Consider the following 14,124-nt stretch of genomic DNA (forward strand, 5'->3'; position numbering starts at 1 on the left):
AATAAGGAATGTTTCAACTTGGATAAAACCTTACAAAGAGCTATCTATGGATATGGATAAAGTTTATTGCTCATATTGTGGCAAAACCGTAAGTACATAATATGTATTATTTTTTATTTTATTTTAAAAATTTACACGGTGGTACAATCAAATATTTTAAAATTGGAGATTATCTTTAAGAATAGTACAGACACAAGGCTAGTTTGCAATAAATTGATGTATTTTTTCTTTTTCAAACATTTTTTAAACTCCTGGCGATAAAAAAATAGGATACCAATTTAAAATTCAAATCATTCAATAGTCTACTGAAAGGTCGCTAACATTTTTTTTTCTAACAATAGCATAGTTTGCTTTAATTTTGCTAAAAACAAAAAAATATCATATATTGGACTTAATTAAGTGCTTTTAATTTATGCTTAGAGTATTTTTCCTTTAAATGTAAACAGAAAAGACCAAGAGTCTCTTGTAAATATTTGGGGGTTCTTACTTCTTGCACAGTCATTTCTTGACATTTTCAAGATTACCACACCGCTTTTTATTTGATTTAATCTAAATATTTTAATTGTTATGCAAAAACGGTTCATTTTTAGTTTATTTCTACAATCTTAGATTTTAAAAATGGGTACAACTATAGAATATTTATATCATTTTTTAGATTTCATCTAAAAAAAATTCAAATAGATCAGCATGTCAGAACCGCGAAACATTTAGCTAAAAAAGTAAAAACCACATCCGGTGAAAAATATCAACCTTCAGTGTCCAAGAGCTTTCAGTCAACTTCCAAAAAACAAACCGAACAATAAACTTTTAACGAAGACTTGTGTCGTGCATTAGTACCTTCTAATATTATACCGCTTTCAAAATTATCTAATGAAAAATTTAGTTCTTTTTTAAAAAAATATTGTAAACAAAACATTCCCAGTAAACGAACTCTAAAGAGAAATAATGTCAATTTGTTATACTCCTCAGTTATCCACAACATAAAAGCCCAAATAGGTAATAATTACTTTTACATATGTGTGGACCAGACCACTGACTCTTCAGGAAGATACATTGTGCACTTGTTGATTGGTGTACTTAGCGATGAAACATTTCCAAAATCGTATTTAATTTCCTGTAAGCAAGTGGAAAAAACCAACGCTCTAACAATATCACGGTTTCTACAAGAAGCATTAGCAAACTGTTTTCTTCCTGCTGCTGTGCCTAATGATAAATTAATCCTTATTTTATCTGATGCCGCACCATATATGGTGAAAGCAAGACAAAATTTAAAAATATTTTATCCAAACTTAATACATGTCACTTGTTTAGCGCGCATGGAATAAACAGAGTTGCGGAAGAAGTAAGAAAAAAATTTCCACTAGTTAACAGTTTAATAGCGAGCGTCAAAAAGGTATTCCTAAAATCACCTGTAAGAATACAATGTTACAGAGATATGCTTCCTGCTGTTTCACTGCCACCGCAAGCCATTTTAACAAGTTGGGGAACATGGTTGGAAGCAGCTAATTTCAATGCTGATCATTTTGTTGATTTAAAAAATAATAATTATCCTTTTAACGGATGATAGTTGCCAATCTTTATTGGAAACTAAGCAAGCCTTCCAAAATAACATTCTCCAACAGTAACTGTCATTCATAAAATCAAATTATAGTTTTATCAAGAAAACTATAAATCAATTAGAATTATCCAAATTATCATTGTTAGAGAGTACAGTTTTAATAAAAGAATTTGAGTCATTTTGTCAAAACGTTAAAGGTACTATTGGATAGGATATTTTTCAAAAATTTAAAGTAACCCTGGAAAAAAATAGTGGTTACCAGGTTCTTTTTTAAGTGGTTCAAGTACTAGCTGGGACATTTTCTGAACCACTTAATTTAGAACCATCTATTATAGTAAATTTGAAAAATGCCTCAGTTACATCAATTGATGTGGAAAGAAGTTTTTCTATTTACAACAAATATATGTGTTCAGATAGAAGCCATAAGTTTTTATTAGAAAATTTTGAACATCATTTGATAATCTATTGTTACCATAATTCAAAATAATATTTATATATGTTAAAATAATTTAGGTCTGGATCCCGCGTATGAAAAAAAAGTTGATTAATAGCAAGCTGAAAATTTGTTAATAGCTTAAGGGTGTCTAGTCGGATAAACTTTGATATATGGGAACACTGGAACAGGGGCAGTTTTAATAGTGGAACAGGTTAAAAATTTGGAACGGCCAGACCACGAAAACGGCACATTTATTTTGTCCGACGGAATAGACTTAAACTCTCCGAACAGAGATTAAACTCTCATGCAAAAATCAGGCTGATATTTATCACCTGTCATAATTCCTGTCATTTGACATATTCTACATGTTCCACTCATTAAAACGCCCATTTGGTGATAAATAGCAGTCTGATTTTTGGATGAGAGTTTAATCTCTGTTCGGAGAGTTTAACTTTGTTCTGTCGGACAAAATACATGTGCCGTTTTCGTGGTCTGACCGTTCCAAATTTTTAACCTGTTCCACAATTAAAACTGCCCCTGTTCCAGTGTTCCCATATATCAAAGTTTATCCGACTAGACACCCTTAATCTATTAACAAATTTTCAGCTTGCTATTAATCAACTTTTTATTCATACGCGGGATCCAGACCTAATTGTATATGTTATGTATTTATAATATTGTAAGTATTTTTGTAAATAAAACAATATTGTAAATATGCTTTATTACATGCATATTTTCTAGATAAATATGCATATTTTGCATAAAATGCTGCATAATTTTGCATAAAATACTGCATATTTATGGGCATATTTCAAACTTTTTTATTTGCATATTGGCATAAGTCTAATAATCACATATAAAGCATACACATAAGATCGTCCCCCGCGACGTCAGAGTGCACAACGTGACGTATAATCATAGTTGCCGCTCCCAACCGATTGCATTTGTATTCCATTATGATTGACTATGTCTAGACCATCGTCTTCTCAATTGAATATCCCCACAATACTCTTACAGAAACTGTTGCTCAAATTATGTTAGGACAATCCGTATAAATTAACCTATAATATGATAATGTAAATAATTTTATTGCCAACAACAATGCCAGACGATAGATTTTATGCGTATTCTTTATTTTTGTTCAGAAACTGAAATTCTTAGAACGAAAATTTATTAACTCAAAAATAGAATAACAACTTCCTTTTCCTTAGCTGCGACTTATTTATTTTTTGTGCCAAATAAAAAAACTGAAATAGTTCTCTGTAAAATAGGTAGGTAATCGTATATCTGTCAGCGAGTGTAATCAGTGTCTCGATAGCAAAAATAGTGCAGAAGACACACTATATTCTATGTCATAAAAAGGAAATAGGGTATTGGACGGGGTCAAGGAAAATAAAAATAGTAGCTGAACATTATGTATTAGATTTCCTTCTATTAAATATAATACAGCATGTCTGGGAGTTCATTTTTAATAAAGTAACTGCCAACAACACTAACATAGATCGAACGGCTTTCGAGAAAGGAAGTTGATCGGAATGTGAAATGGCTAACCACAAGCAATGACATTATTTCTGTCGATCTATAAAGCTACAAAAGTAGATTTGTTTGAAAAATCACTTGCAATATGAGTATCACTTAAGTACATAAATGGTAACAGGGATTCCTAAGGTCAAATCAGATTTTTTCTTTTTTTTTTGATTGACAGATATATTTATTAATAAGAAACTTGTCCATTTTTGTTTTATTACATAATAAAGTTGTTTCGTTTGAAAATAAGATTTTAAAAATTTCACGCCCCAAAAACTCATAATAACTTAGCAATACAAATTTAAAATTTTCTGTGTATTTAAATATTTTCAAAGGATCGAAAAAGCGAGCGAACATTCGTGACGTCACTAAGTTATATCCTGTAATGACAGATCTCCTGTCTCATATGAGGTAGAAACCATTTTGTTTAAATTGGTGTTTGATATAGTTTTTGAAGAGATAATATTGAATTGTGTGTGTGTGTGTGTGTGTGTGTGTGTATGTGTGTGTGCGCATGCGTGTGTGTGTGTGTGGGTGTGTGGGTGTGTGGGTGCGTGTGTGTGTGTGTGGGTGGGTGTGTGTGCGTGTGTGTGTGTGTGTGTGTGTGTGTGTGTGTGTGTGTGTGTGTGTGTGTGTGTGTGTGTGTGTGTGTGTCAGGATATTTATGGCAACTTGTGTGTGAATAAGCCTGCACTCTGGTAACTTCTAAAATTGTGGCAACTTACACACGTTGCCAGAATTTTTTTGGTATTTATGTCACTAACATCACATCATTTCGTCATGATTTTGAAGCAATAAACTGAAAATCTGGTTTACATTTCAGTAGATACTCGTTTTTTGAAGAAATGTCAATAAATTTGTTTTTAATTTAATTTCTCTAGAATGTGTGTTAGTTTCCATTATTTAGTTTGAGGCATGTTACTAACACAAGCCAAATTATGGCAACGGGGGCGTGGTAAGATAGTGGCTCCCTCTACCCAACAATGCGATGTTGCTGGACCGTTATTTTAGTTCTAGTTAGACTTTAGAGTTGAGTTGCCGCAATTTGGATTGTGTGTAGGTGAAATATTAACATGTACAAAACGAGATTACAAAAGCTGAAAAATGCCGTTAACAAAATAAATGCTGCTAATGAAATTACATCTAAGACAAAACAACAATAATTACTCGAAACCAAATCATGTGATAAGTTGCAAAATAACCTTATATTTCTTCCAAAATATGAATCTACAAAATGTCTAAATAGAGAGGAACGTGAACAAGTGTTGGATTCCAAACACGTGCTATTGAATGATACGACTTTAAATGGTAAGTATATGTAATATTTTTGTACTTTAGTTTGACTATTCAATTCAAAATATCTATCCACCTATTTCACCAGTCAGATTTAAAAATCACTAAATGCAATTTACGTTTCACCACGCCATATATACAGTGCGTCTATAAAGGCATTCATTCATTATTAGTTAAATAAACGATAAAATTAGAAATACCCGAAACAGGTTGATTTTAATTTACTATTTGTTTAAATTATAATCTAGTGTACAGGGTGAACCACATTCGTGTGATTACATCATCACCATTTTGAAGCTTGCTTCTTATTGCACGACATAAGAAATTTTTCATTTTCTTAGATCAAACTACAAGTAGTACAAGCTAATTTTTTTAATTATACGTGGACGTTTTATTAAATCGTTTAGTTGTTTATTATTTTTAGTAAGATGGTACAAGATAGTAAGATAGTACAATAAATTTAAACTACAAGTTGCCATTTATTGAAAGCGGCAAATAGCTTTCCAATCGAATTACACACAATATTTTTTCTACGACTACACGATATTAAAGAAATATGCATTTTCCATTTTCTTAGAACAAACTGCAAGTTGCCATTTATTGAAAGCGACATATAGCTTTCCAATCGAATTATACTGCATATTTTTTCTACGACCACAAGATATTAAAGAAATATGCATTTTCTAGTTTCTTAGAACAAACTGCAAGTTGCCATTTATTGAAAGCGACATATAGCTTTCCAATCGAATTATACAGAATATTTTTTGTACGACCATACGATACTGAAGGAATGTAGATTTTTCATTTTCTTAGAACAACCTACAAGTTGCCATTTATGGAAAGCGGCAAATAGCTTTCCAATCGAATTGCACACACTATTTTTTCTGCGACTACACGATATTAAAGAAATAGGCATTTTCTAGTTTCTTCGACAAGACTACTAGTTGTAATTTATTGAAAGGGGCAAATAACTTCCCAATCGAATTACCCACAATATTTTTCTACGACCACACGATACCAAAGAAATATGACTTTTCATTTCCGCAGAACAAACTGCAAGTTGCCATTTAATAAAAGCGATAAATAGCTTTTCAATCCAATTACACACAATATTCTTTCTACGACTACACGATATTAAAGTTGCAATTTATTGAAAGCGGCAAATAATTTTCCAATCGAATTACACAAATGATTTTTTCTACGACCACACGATATCTATTCTATTGTGCAGAAGAAGCAAGCTTCTGTCGGCGGTCCTACGACCGCTCACCTTTTGTTTTAAATGGAAGCCCTTTTTTCAATATGCGGATTTGCCTTGCTGAGCCGATTTCAAAAATGTATAACACGTTGCTTAAAATTGGTACAGGGTGGGCAGAAATACAAAAAAAAGTTTATGAAAATTGTTTATGGAAAGTAATACGTTACTGAATGTAATAAACAAATTAAATGGAATTATGTACTTTTGCAATTACTGTGATCCACTACCAAAATCAAACAAACGAATATTTACAATAAATGTTCAAATTGTTCTTCATTGATCGTTAGACAATGACTGAACCGGGCATTACTTTCGTATCTAACATTATGTAGTATTGCGGGTATTATATGTCTTTCTTGTCTAATTCGTCTTGTAGTTGTCGGATATTTCCAGGTTTCTTTGTGAAAAGATATCAGATATTAAATAACCCCCATAAAAAGAAGTCTAATGGGCATATATCAGGTGATCTACCGGGACATTCCACTAGTCCCATTATTTCTATCCACCTTTGTGAAGAAGTTCTGTTTAAAAATCGCGCATAGTTACTGCGAAATGTGGCGGTGCGCCATCCTGTTGAAACCAGATTCAGCGGTTTAAAACAGTGGGTATTTGAATATACCAGTAAAAAGCTGGATCAGATCAGGAATTAATAAATTTTATAGGGAATCCAGATATAATGGTCCTGTTGAATTTTCGTCAAAAAATATGGAACAATAATTGTATTTCTCACAATACCAGCCCATGCGTTGGTTTTTTGTGGTCTTTGCGTATGGGACTCTTGCATTCAGTGTGGATTTTCATCAGACTAATAACGAGTGTTTTGCTGGTTAACACTACCTTTCAAATAAAACGTTGCCTCGTCCTAAAATAAAACGTTATCAATGAAATTGTTATTTTGGTTCATCATATTATAGTCGCAGAATTCAGTTCTTTGGTCAAAGTTGTCTTCAGCCAATTCATGGATAACACGTACTTTATAAGGGTGGTATCTTATTCTTTTTGATACTGAAGACTTTCCAATACCAAAATCCCTTGATAATCTCCGCATTGTATATTCATCAAGTGTTGGTCTATCTTGCAATTTGCATCCCTCACATGTCCTAATTCTCTGTATTTACTGCTCACCGTAGATTGTGAAATAGATTCACGATCTAGGTGCACAAAGAGCAATCCGGAAATGAAAAAAGAGTTTCCATTTAAAAAAATGGTGATGACGTCATCACACGAAGATGGTTCACCCTGTAAGTTAGATTATAATTTGAAAAAAAAAAGTAAATTGAATTCAAAAATTAACCTGTTTCGGGAACATCTAATATTATTGTTTATTTAGGTAATAATGAATTTATGCGTTACTTTATGGACGCACTGTGTAAATAATATCTAAGAGTGACATTATTAGGTATTTCCTATCACGTAAATTGTATATAGGAATTCTTGTACCTATGTATTACCTAAATTTATGCAATGGTTGGTGGAATCGAACATGAGTGAAACTGTCGCGTATTGTATGAGTAGCGTGTTAATTTGTATCCACATTTTATCCCAATTTTTTCAGATTCCTCTGAAAGTGAACCTAAAACTAGCGGCAGCGAGTATATTCCATCGTCTCATTGTTCAGACAGTCCGCCATCTAAGAAGATACACGTTATTCAAAATATCGTAATTAGCGAAGGAAATTTGAATATATTAACTGAAAATAATCAAAGCGATAAAAGTTTTATTATAAACAAGTATCTTACAAGCCTCAACTACAGTGAAAGCCAAAAACCTATTGATATAATATCTAATTGTAATGATGAAGATTTAGCTGTTAGTGAAGGGTTAATTTTAAACCACAATGGAAATAAAATCGTTAACGTAACTGAATTATCTGAAAATGTTTCTAATTGCAATAATAAAGATCTACCAGCAAGTGATGGGTTAAAAACACACTATGAGACATCTGACAAATTTAGTAACAATATCAAAAATCGTGACAGTGGAGGTACAACAAACAGTTCTCAGCTTACTGATAAGTCCATAACGTACAGGAAAAAAAATTGTCGGAATGAAATTGAAATAAATGCAGCAATTAGAAAAAGTGGTAAAAGAGTAAGAAATAAAATTCATGCTTGTTACTACTGTAGTAAGCAAGTTATACTTATGGCAAGACACTTTGAAACCGTTCATTCCGAAGAATCAGAAGTAAAAAAATGTTTACTTCATCCCAAGGGTTCTCAAAAGAGAAAGCAAGCTTTCTTAGAATTGATTAGGGTGGGAGACTTCTATCACAATTGCAACGTTCTTTCTACAAAAAAAGGACAGCTGATAGTAATTAGACGGCCAACAGCAGATGAAGCACAATTTGTTAGTGATATCAATTATGGTCCCTGTCCCAACTGTCTAGGATTTTTATTGAAAAAACATATCTGGCATCATGTGAAATATACATGCAAGGAAAAAGTTAATATTGATGACCAGAAAGAATCCCGTCATGTTATTGCCGAAAGCAATGCTCTCGTAGCTGATATATTCGGAATTGGTTTTACTAAAAATTTCACAAATTCAATAATAGCAAAGTTTAAAAACGATGAAATTGGTAACACCTGCAACAATGATATTTTGATATTGAAATATGGAGCCATGCAGTACGAGAAGTATGGTGATACTCAAAACGAGTTAATAAGACAAACCATGAGGCAGCTAGCTCGTTTAGTTATATCCCTTAAGAAATTAACTAACAGTAGGTCGCAAACGCTTGGCGATTTTCTGGTTCCTGAGAAATTCGATGTGGTTGTTCAAGCAACTAAAGACATTAGTATGACCATGGCAGCTAGTAGTAACTGTAGACCAGAATTTCATACTCCGAGTTTAGCTTTAAAATTGGGTTATGCTCTTAAGAAATGTGTGGCTATTCAGAGAGGCAGTGCTTTAAGAGCAGGAAATATGAAAAAAAAACAAGTCATTGTTATCATTCCTTCAGCTGATGGAAATGGAATGGAGCATACGAATATCTTCCAATGCTATATCCACACTTTACCGAAGAAAATTGAATTCCACTCAACTTTTGCCAATTACGACCGATTTAGTGAAACTTAGTAATTATATCGATACAAACATGTTAAAGGCTAAACAAGAATTAATACAAGACTACACTAATAATTATAAGTGGACACGGCTTGCAACGTTAACTTTATCTAGAATAATATTGTTTAATAAACGCAGATCGGGTGAAGCAGCAAAAATGAAGCTAACTGATTATATTTCCCGACCAACTTGGGCAGAGCAAAATACGGACGAAATAAAAAATTCTCTCACAATAATCGAAAAAAAACTGGCAGAGTCATTGACACTAGTGGAAATTGAAGGGAAACGTGGCAAAAAGTTCCCAGTAATCCTAACTCCAAATACGAAACAATGTATTGATATTTTGATTCAACATAGAGTTACATGTGGGATTTCAAGTCAAAATGTATACATTTTCGCCAGATCTAATCCATCTAGTTCAAATCTTAGGGGGCATGATTGCTTGAAAAAAATATGTGAAGAAATTGATTTGCAGAATCCTTCAGCAATAACGGGAACAAAGTTGCGTAAATATGTAGCAACTGTATGTCAACTATTTGACATGTCAGAAAATCAATATGACTGGTTAGCTCGTCACTTAGGTCATGACATCAAAGTACATCGTGATTTTTACAGAATGCACGAAAGTGCGATTGAACTCACCAAAGTAAGTCGATTGCTTATAGCTGTTGATAAAGGTGAAGTGAACAAGTTTGCTGGAAAATCTATTGACGAAATAGAAATTAAAGGTAATGTTTTGAATATTTAACTAGTATTAATTTGTTTGCTTCTATGATTCATTTTCTAGATCTGCCTACTTTAGAAGAAGATGAGGAAGAAGAACCAGAAGCTGAACCGGAAGGTGAAGCAGGAATTGGTAATGATGAAAATGTTCAGACCATTCACAAAACAAAATGTAAGTGATTATTTGAACAATCTTAAGTCAAAACTAAAAAAAAACAGTCAACAATATATGGAATATTTCAGTTGTAATCTGAGGTAACTGGGGCGTTGTAAAAACATGCCAAATTAAAATGAGAATACTATTTTTTGCTAACAATATAATTTATTAATTTATTGTTTATTGATTTTTTAGTAACCAAAGCAAAAAAGTCTAAAAAGATTTCCAGAGGTCCAGTTCCATGGACGAATCAAGAAAAGGAAGCCGTCTGCAATTATTTTAAACTTAATATTAAGAAGGGAATTGTACCAAACAAAAAAGAATGTGAGAAATGCATTGTGCTACATCCCATATTAGTTGAAAGATGTTGGTCAAAGATTAAATTTTGTGTTAAAAATGAAATTACTAAACTTATGCGCAATAAAAATAGCAAAAAATAATTAATAATGCTGGATTTTTAGATGTCCTAGCAGTTTTATTTCAAGGTTTTACATTAATTTCTTGGTCCTAATAAGACTAGATTTATTTGAATTATTCACCAAGCATTTTTTATGTTTCAAGTTTTATTGAATGCATAATCGTTATTTTAATTTACATTTAATTTTTCAATTTTTTAATTTAGATATTTCAGTTTATTTAAAGTATTGTTCAGAATTAACAACAATGATATTTTAATCCTAGTTTTGTCACTCATCAAATAATCCAAAAAATTAATGTAGATCCTACCTAACTGTGACACTTTGTAAAACACTTAATTCCTAGAATAACTTTATCTTACTCATTTCTAGTATAAACTACATTGATACCGATACGTGCTTAATATAAAATGTTTCTAAATATATCTAGATTTTTTCTTAAACATGGCAACACTGCTTTCCAAACACATTTCATTTTTTAATACTTTTGGCAACCTATGTTACACACGATCACATATCTAGATACTTCTGGCAACTTTTTTACACACTATCTGTTGAAGCATATTTGTGGTTCCGTTGCCACAAGTGATATATATGCATAGCTTCGACAAAACGGAGTGTAAATCAATGGTTTCTTTACACACAGATTTTTCTTCGTCACGGTACTCTGTTTATGACATCTTCTCAATTTAACCACAATTGGGGCTTATGCACACGTTGCCATAAATATTGCACAGCGTGTATATGTGTGTGTGTGTGTGTGTGTGTGTGTGTGTGTGTGTGTTTAGTGTTTAGTGTTTACTATAGAAAATAAAAGTAAATACTATAAATAATATTTTTTATTACCATTGTTTAAGTACAACTATTAAAACCCCCAATAAAATATTTATTATATTGTTGTTCTGAAGCTATTTCCTTGTGGCATTTTTATAATTAATTATTTTGATTGGGAAATAAGCCACAGTTACATTGAAAAAATAATTTTATTAACGTTTCGACGCCCAAATCGGATGTCCTATAAATATAATGTAATTTATTATATTTATTAGATTACCAGATTACCAGTCGATAAGAAATGGCGTTTAATGAAGTGGTTACATGTACGTTGAAAAGACATTCAAGACATTTTCTTTCCTTCTCAAGGTTTTCATGTATGTGAAGTTAATTTTAATGTAGGTGTTCAATATATGCTATCTGCTTAATAGTTTTTTTAATAATCCAAGTGTATTTTGAACAAAAAGACAATAGAACTTTTGGTGTATTTTGGTAGATGTACAATGTACATTATACAGGGTGTCCCGAAAAGATTGGTCATAAATTATTCCACACATTCTGGGGCCAAAAATAGTTCGATTGAACCTAACTTACCTTAGTACAAATGGGCTCATAAAAAAAGTTACAGCCCTTTGAATATACAAAATGAAAATCGATTTTTTCCAATATGTATATCGAAAACTATTAGAGATTTTTTGTTGAAAATGGACATGTATCATTTTTATGGCAGAAACATCTTAAAACAAAATTATAGTGAAGTTTGTCCACCCAATAAAAATTTTATGTTGGTTTTGTTCCCTTAAGCCCCTCAAACTTTTGGGTACGTTCCAATTAATTCATTATTGTGGTACCATTAGTTAAATAAAACGTTTTTAAAACTTCTTTGCCTCTTGGTTTTCTCGATAAACCAAATATATTTACATAAAAAAATTATGGGAGTTTTGTTCCTTTAAACACCCCAAATGTTTGTGTACGTTCCAATTAAACTATTATTGTGGTACCACTAGTTAAACACAGTGTTTTTAAAACTTTTTGCCTGTTAGTATTTTCTTGAAAAGTCACCTTTTATCTAGATGTGGCTTCTTTTTCAAAATATACCTACAAATGTAAATTAAATAAATTTTCAGATTATTAACAGGTCTCTATAATCGTAATTGCAAATATGTGGTAGATTCGACAAATAATCAAAATATGTCGATAAACACTGGCTTATTGAAAAAGTACTAGGAGGCAAAAAAGTATTAAAAACATTGTTTATTGTTTTTAACTAATGGTGCCACAATAATAATATAATTGGAACGTACAAAATCTGCGGGGGGGGGGGGGGAGTTTTAAAGGAACAAAACCACCATAAAATTGTTATTTGTTAATTGTTATTGGGGTGAACAAATTTAACTTTAATTTTTTTTAAGATGTTTTTGCCATAAGAATGCCACATGTCCATTTTCAATAAAAAATCTCTAAGAGTTTTCGATATATATGATACAAAATCGATTTTCATTTTTTAATTTTAAAGGGCTGTAACTTTTTTTTGAGTGCACTATTGTATACCGGGTGGTGAATTGGAAAACGGCCCATAGGAAATTCAATGTAAAATTTTAAACTGTTGAATTCCTGCTTCCCTAATTATTTAACATCAAAACACATAAGAAACTATTTTTAGAGGATTGAAATCTGTATTAAAAACAACTGTTAAAATTGTTCAACGAATTAAACATATTCCTAAATTTTGTAAAAATATAATAAATTTTCACGCCAAAGTTAGACCCCACACAATGTCATAATATGTAACGGTTGCGTTCTGTTACAATGAAGTTATTAAAATTAACAATATATGTACTATCAAAAAGTGTTTATTTTATCGTTTATTGTTTATAAATAATAATAATAAAGATGATAAGATACCCTCAGTTGAGGAGAAAGTATTAATAATAAAAATGTTTTATTTAATCAATAATGTTCGCACTGTCAGTTAAATAGTAACGTGGGTCTAAATTTTACACACATACCTATTATGGCATATGTATAATATTTTCAAAATTTTGGAATGTGTTTAGATCGTAGGACAATTTTAACTTTTGTTTTTAATACAGATTTTAATTCTCTACAAATACCTTTATATGACTTTTGATGTAAAATAATGAGGGAAGCAGGAATTTAACAGTTTATAATTTTACATTGAGTTTCCTATGGCCGGTTTTACGATTCACCACCCTGTATAATTAGGTAAGTGAGGTTCAATCAACCTATTTTTGACCCCAAAATCTGTGGTATAATATTATATGACCAATCTTTTTGGGACACCCTGTATATTGGGCGATTATACTCTAGCTTCACCCGATGTAGCTTGTAGTTTTTTAGGTTATTTTGATAATACCGTTTTGTTCCCTCCGCTTCATTTGAAATAGGATCCGTGTATATATTTATTTTATTACATATTCTTTATTTGCTTTCGTCTATTTTATCCTAACTTTATTTTAAGTGAATTGAAGTAGGTCAGCATTTAACTAATTGTCTATTCAACAAATAATACACGTATTAGACGGTATTCGTAAGAGCCATCTATCTACGATAAGTAATTTTAGCCTTCAGAATATCATATCACAAGTTCATATCTAAGTCAAACGGCTTTCCATAGTAATCCTATATAGTTTTTGAGCTTTAAATATTAAAAGTTTTAGTGAGAATCTTAAGTGCCACTATTTGTATGAAGACAAACTTTGTGGAAATATGTCTTTGTACGCTATGCAAATTAGCCAAAATTCTAAGGGGTGAGATAGTTTTATTAAAAATAATATTTGAGGCGAAAGGTAAAAGAATAGTTTGTTTTTTGAGAAAGCCAAATTGCTTATTTGCTAGATTTATTACACATTTCGCCGGTCCGAAATAAGAATGACGTAACTGCAAATTTTGTCA

General features: G+C 31.5%; 2 protein-coding genes across 2 annotated transcripts; both read left to right on the forward strand.

The window, feature by feature from the left end:
* The first annotated feature begins 4,351 nt into the window (after positions 1–4,351).
* On the forward strand, positions 4,352–9,150 carry LOC126881724 (uncharacterized). Its single transcript, XM_050646177.1, has 2 exons — positions 4,352–4,829; positions 7,628–9,150. Exon 2 carries the CDS (start codon positions 8,215–8,217, stop codon positions 9,148–9,150), a length of 936 nt encoding a protein of 311 aa, XP_050502134.1. The 5' UTR covers positions 4,352–4,829; positions 7,628–8,214.
* Positions 9,151–9,169: 19 nt separating this feature from the next.
* LOC126881726 (uncharacterized) lies at positions 9,170–10,551 on the forward strand. Its single transcript, XM_050646184.1, has 3 exons — positions 9,170–9,866; positions 9,926–10,033; positions 10,214–10,551. Exons 1-3 carry the CDS (start codon positions 9,170–9,172, stop codon positions 10,456–10,458), a joined length of 1,050 nt encoding a protein of 349 aa, XP_050502141.1. The 3' UTR covers positions 10,459–10,551.
* The last annotated feature ends 3,573 nt before the right edge of the window (positions 10,552–14,124 follow it).

This window comes from Diabrotica virgifera, chromosome 1 (assembly GCF_917563875.1).
Source record: "Diabrotica virgifera virgifera chromosome 1, PGI_DIABVI_V3a".
NCBI lineage: Eukaryota > Metazoa > Arthropoda > Insecta > Coleoptera > Chrysomelidae > Diabrotica > Diabrotica virgifera.

What these genes read in the sequence shown, in the direction of transcription:
- LOC126881724 (XM_050646177.1), top strand. Translation starts at nt 8,215, where the DNA reads ATGGCAAGACACTTTGAAACCGTTCATTCCGAAGAATCAGAAGTAAAA.
- LOC126881726 (XM_050646184.1), top strand. Translation starts at nt 9,170, where the DNA reads ATGTTAAAGGCTAAACAAGAATTAATACAAGACTACACTAATAATTAT. An exon ending in TGACGAAATAGAAATTAAAG is followed by an intron (nt 9,867 to 9,925) that starts GTAATGTTTTGA and finishes TTCATTTTCTAG; the next exon opens with ATCTGCCTACTTTAGAAGAA. An exon ending in GACCATTCACAAAACAAAAT is followed by an intron (nt 10,034 to 10,213) that starts GTAAGTGATTAT and finishes TTGATTTTTTAG; the next exon opens with TAACCAAAGCAAAAAAGTCT.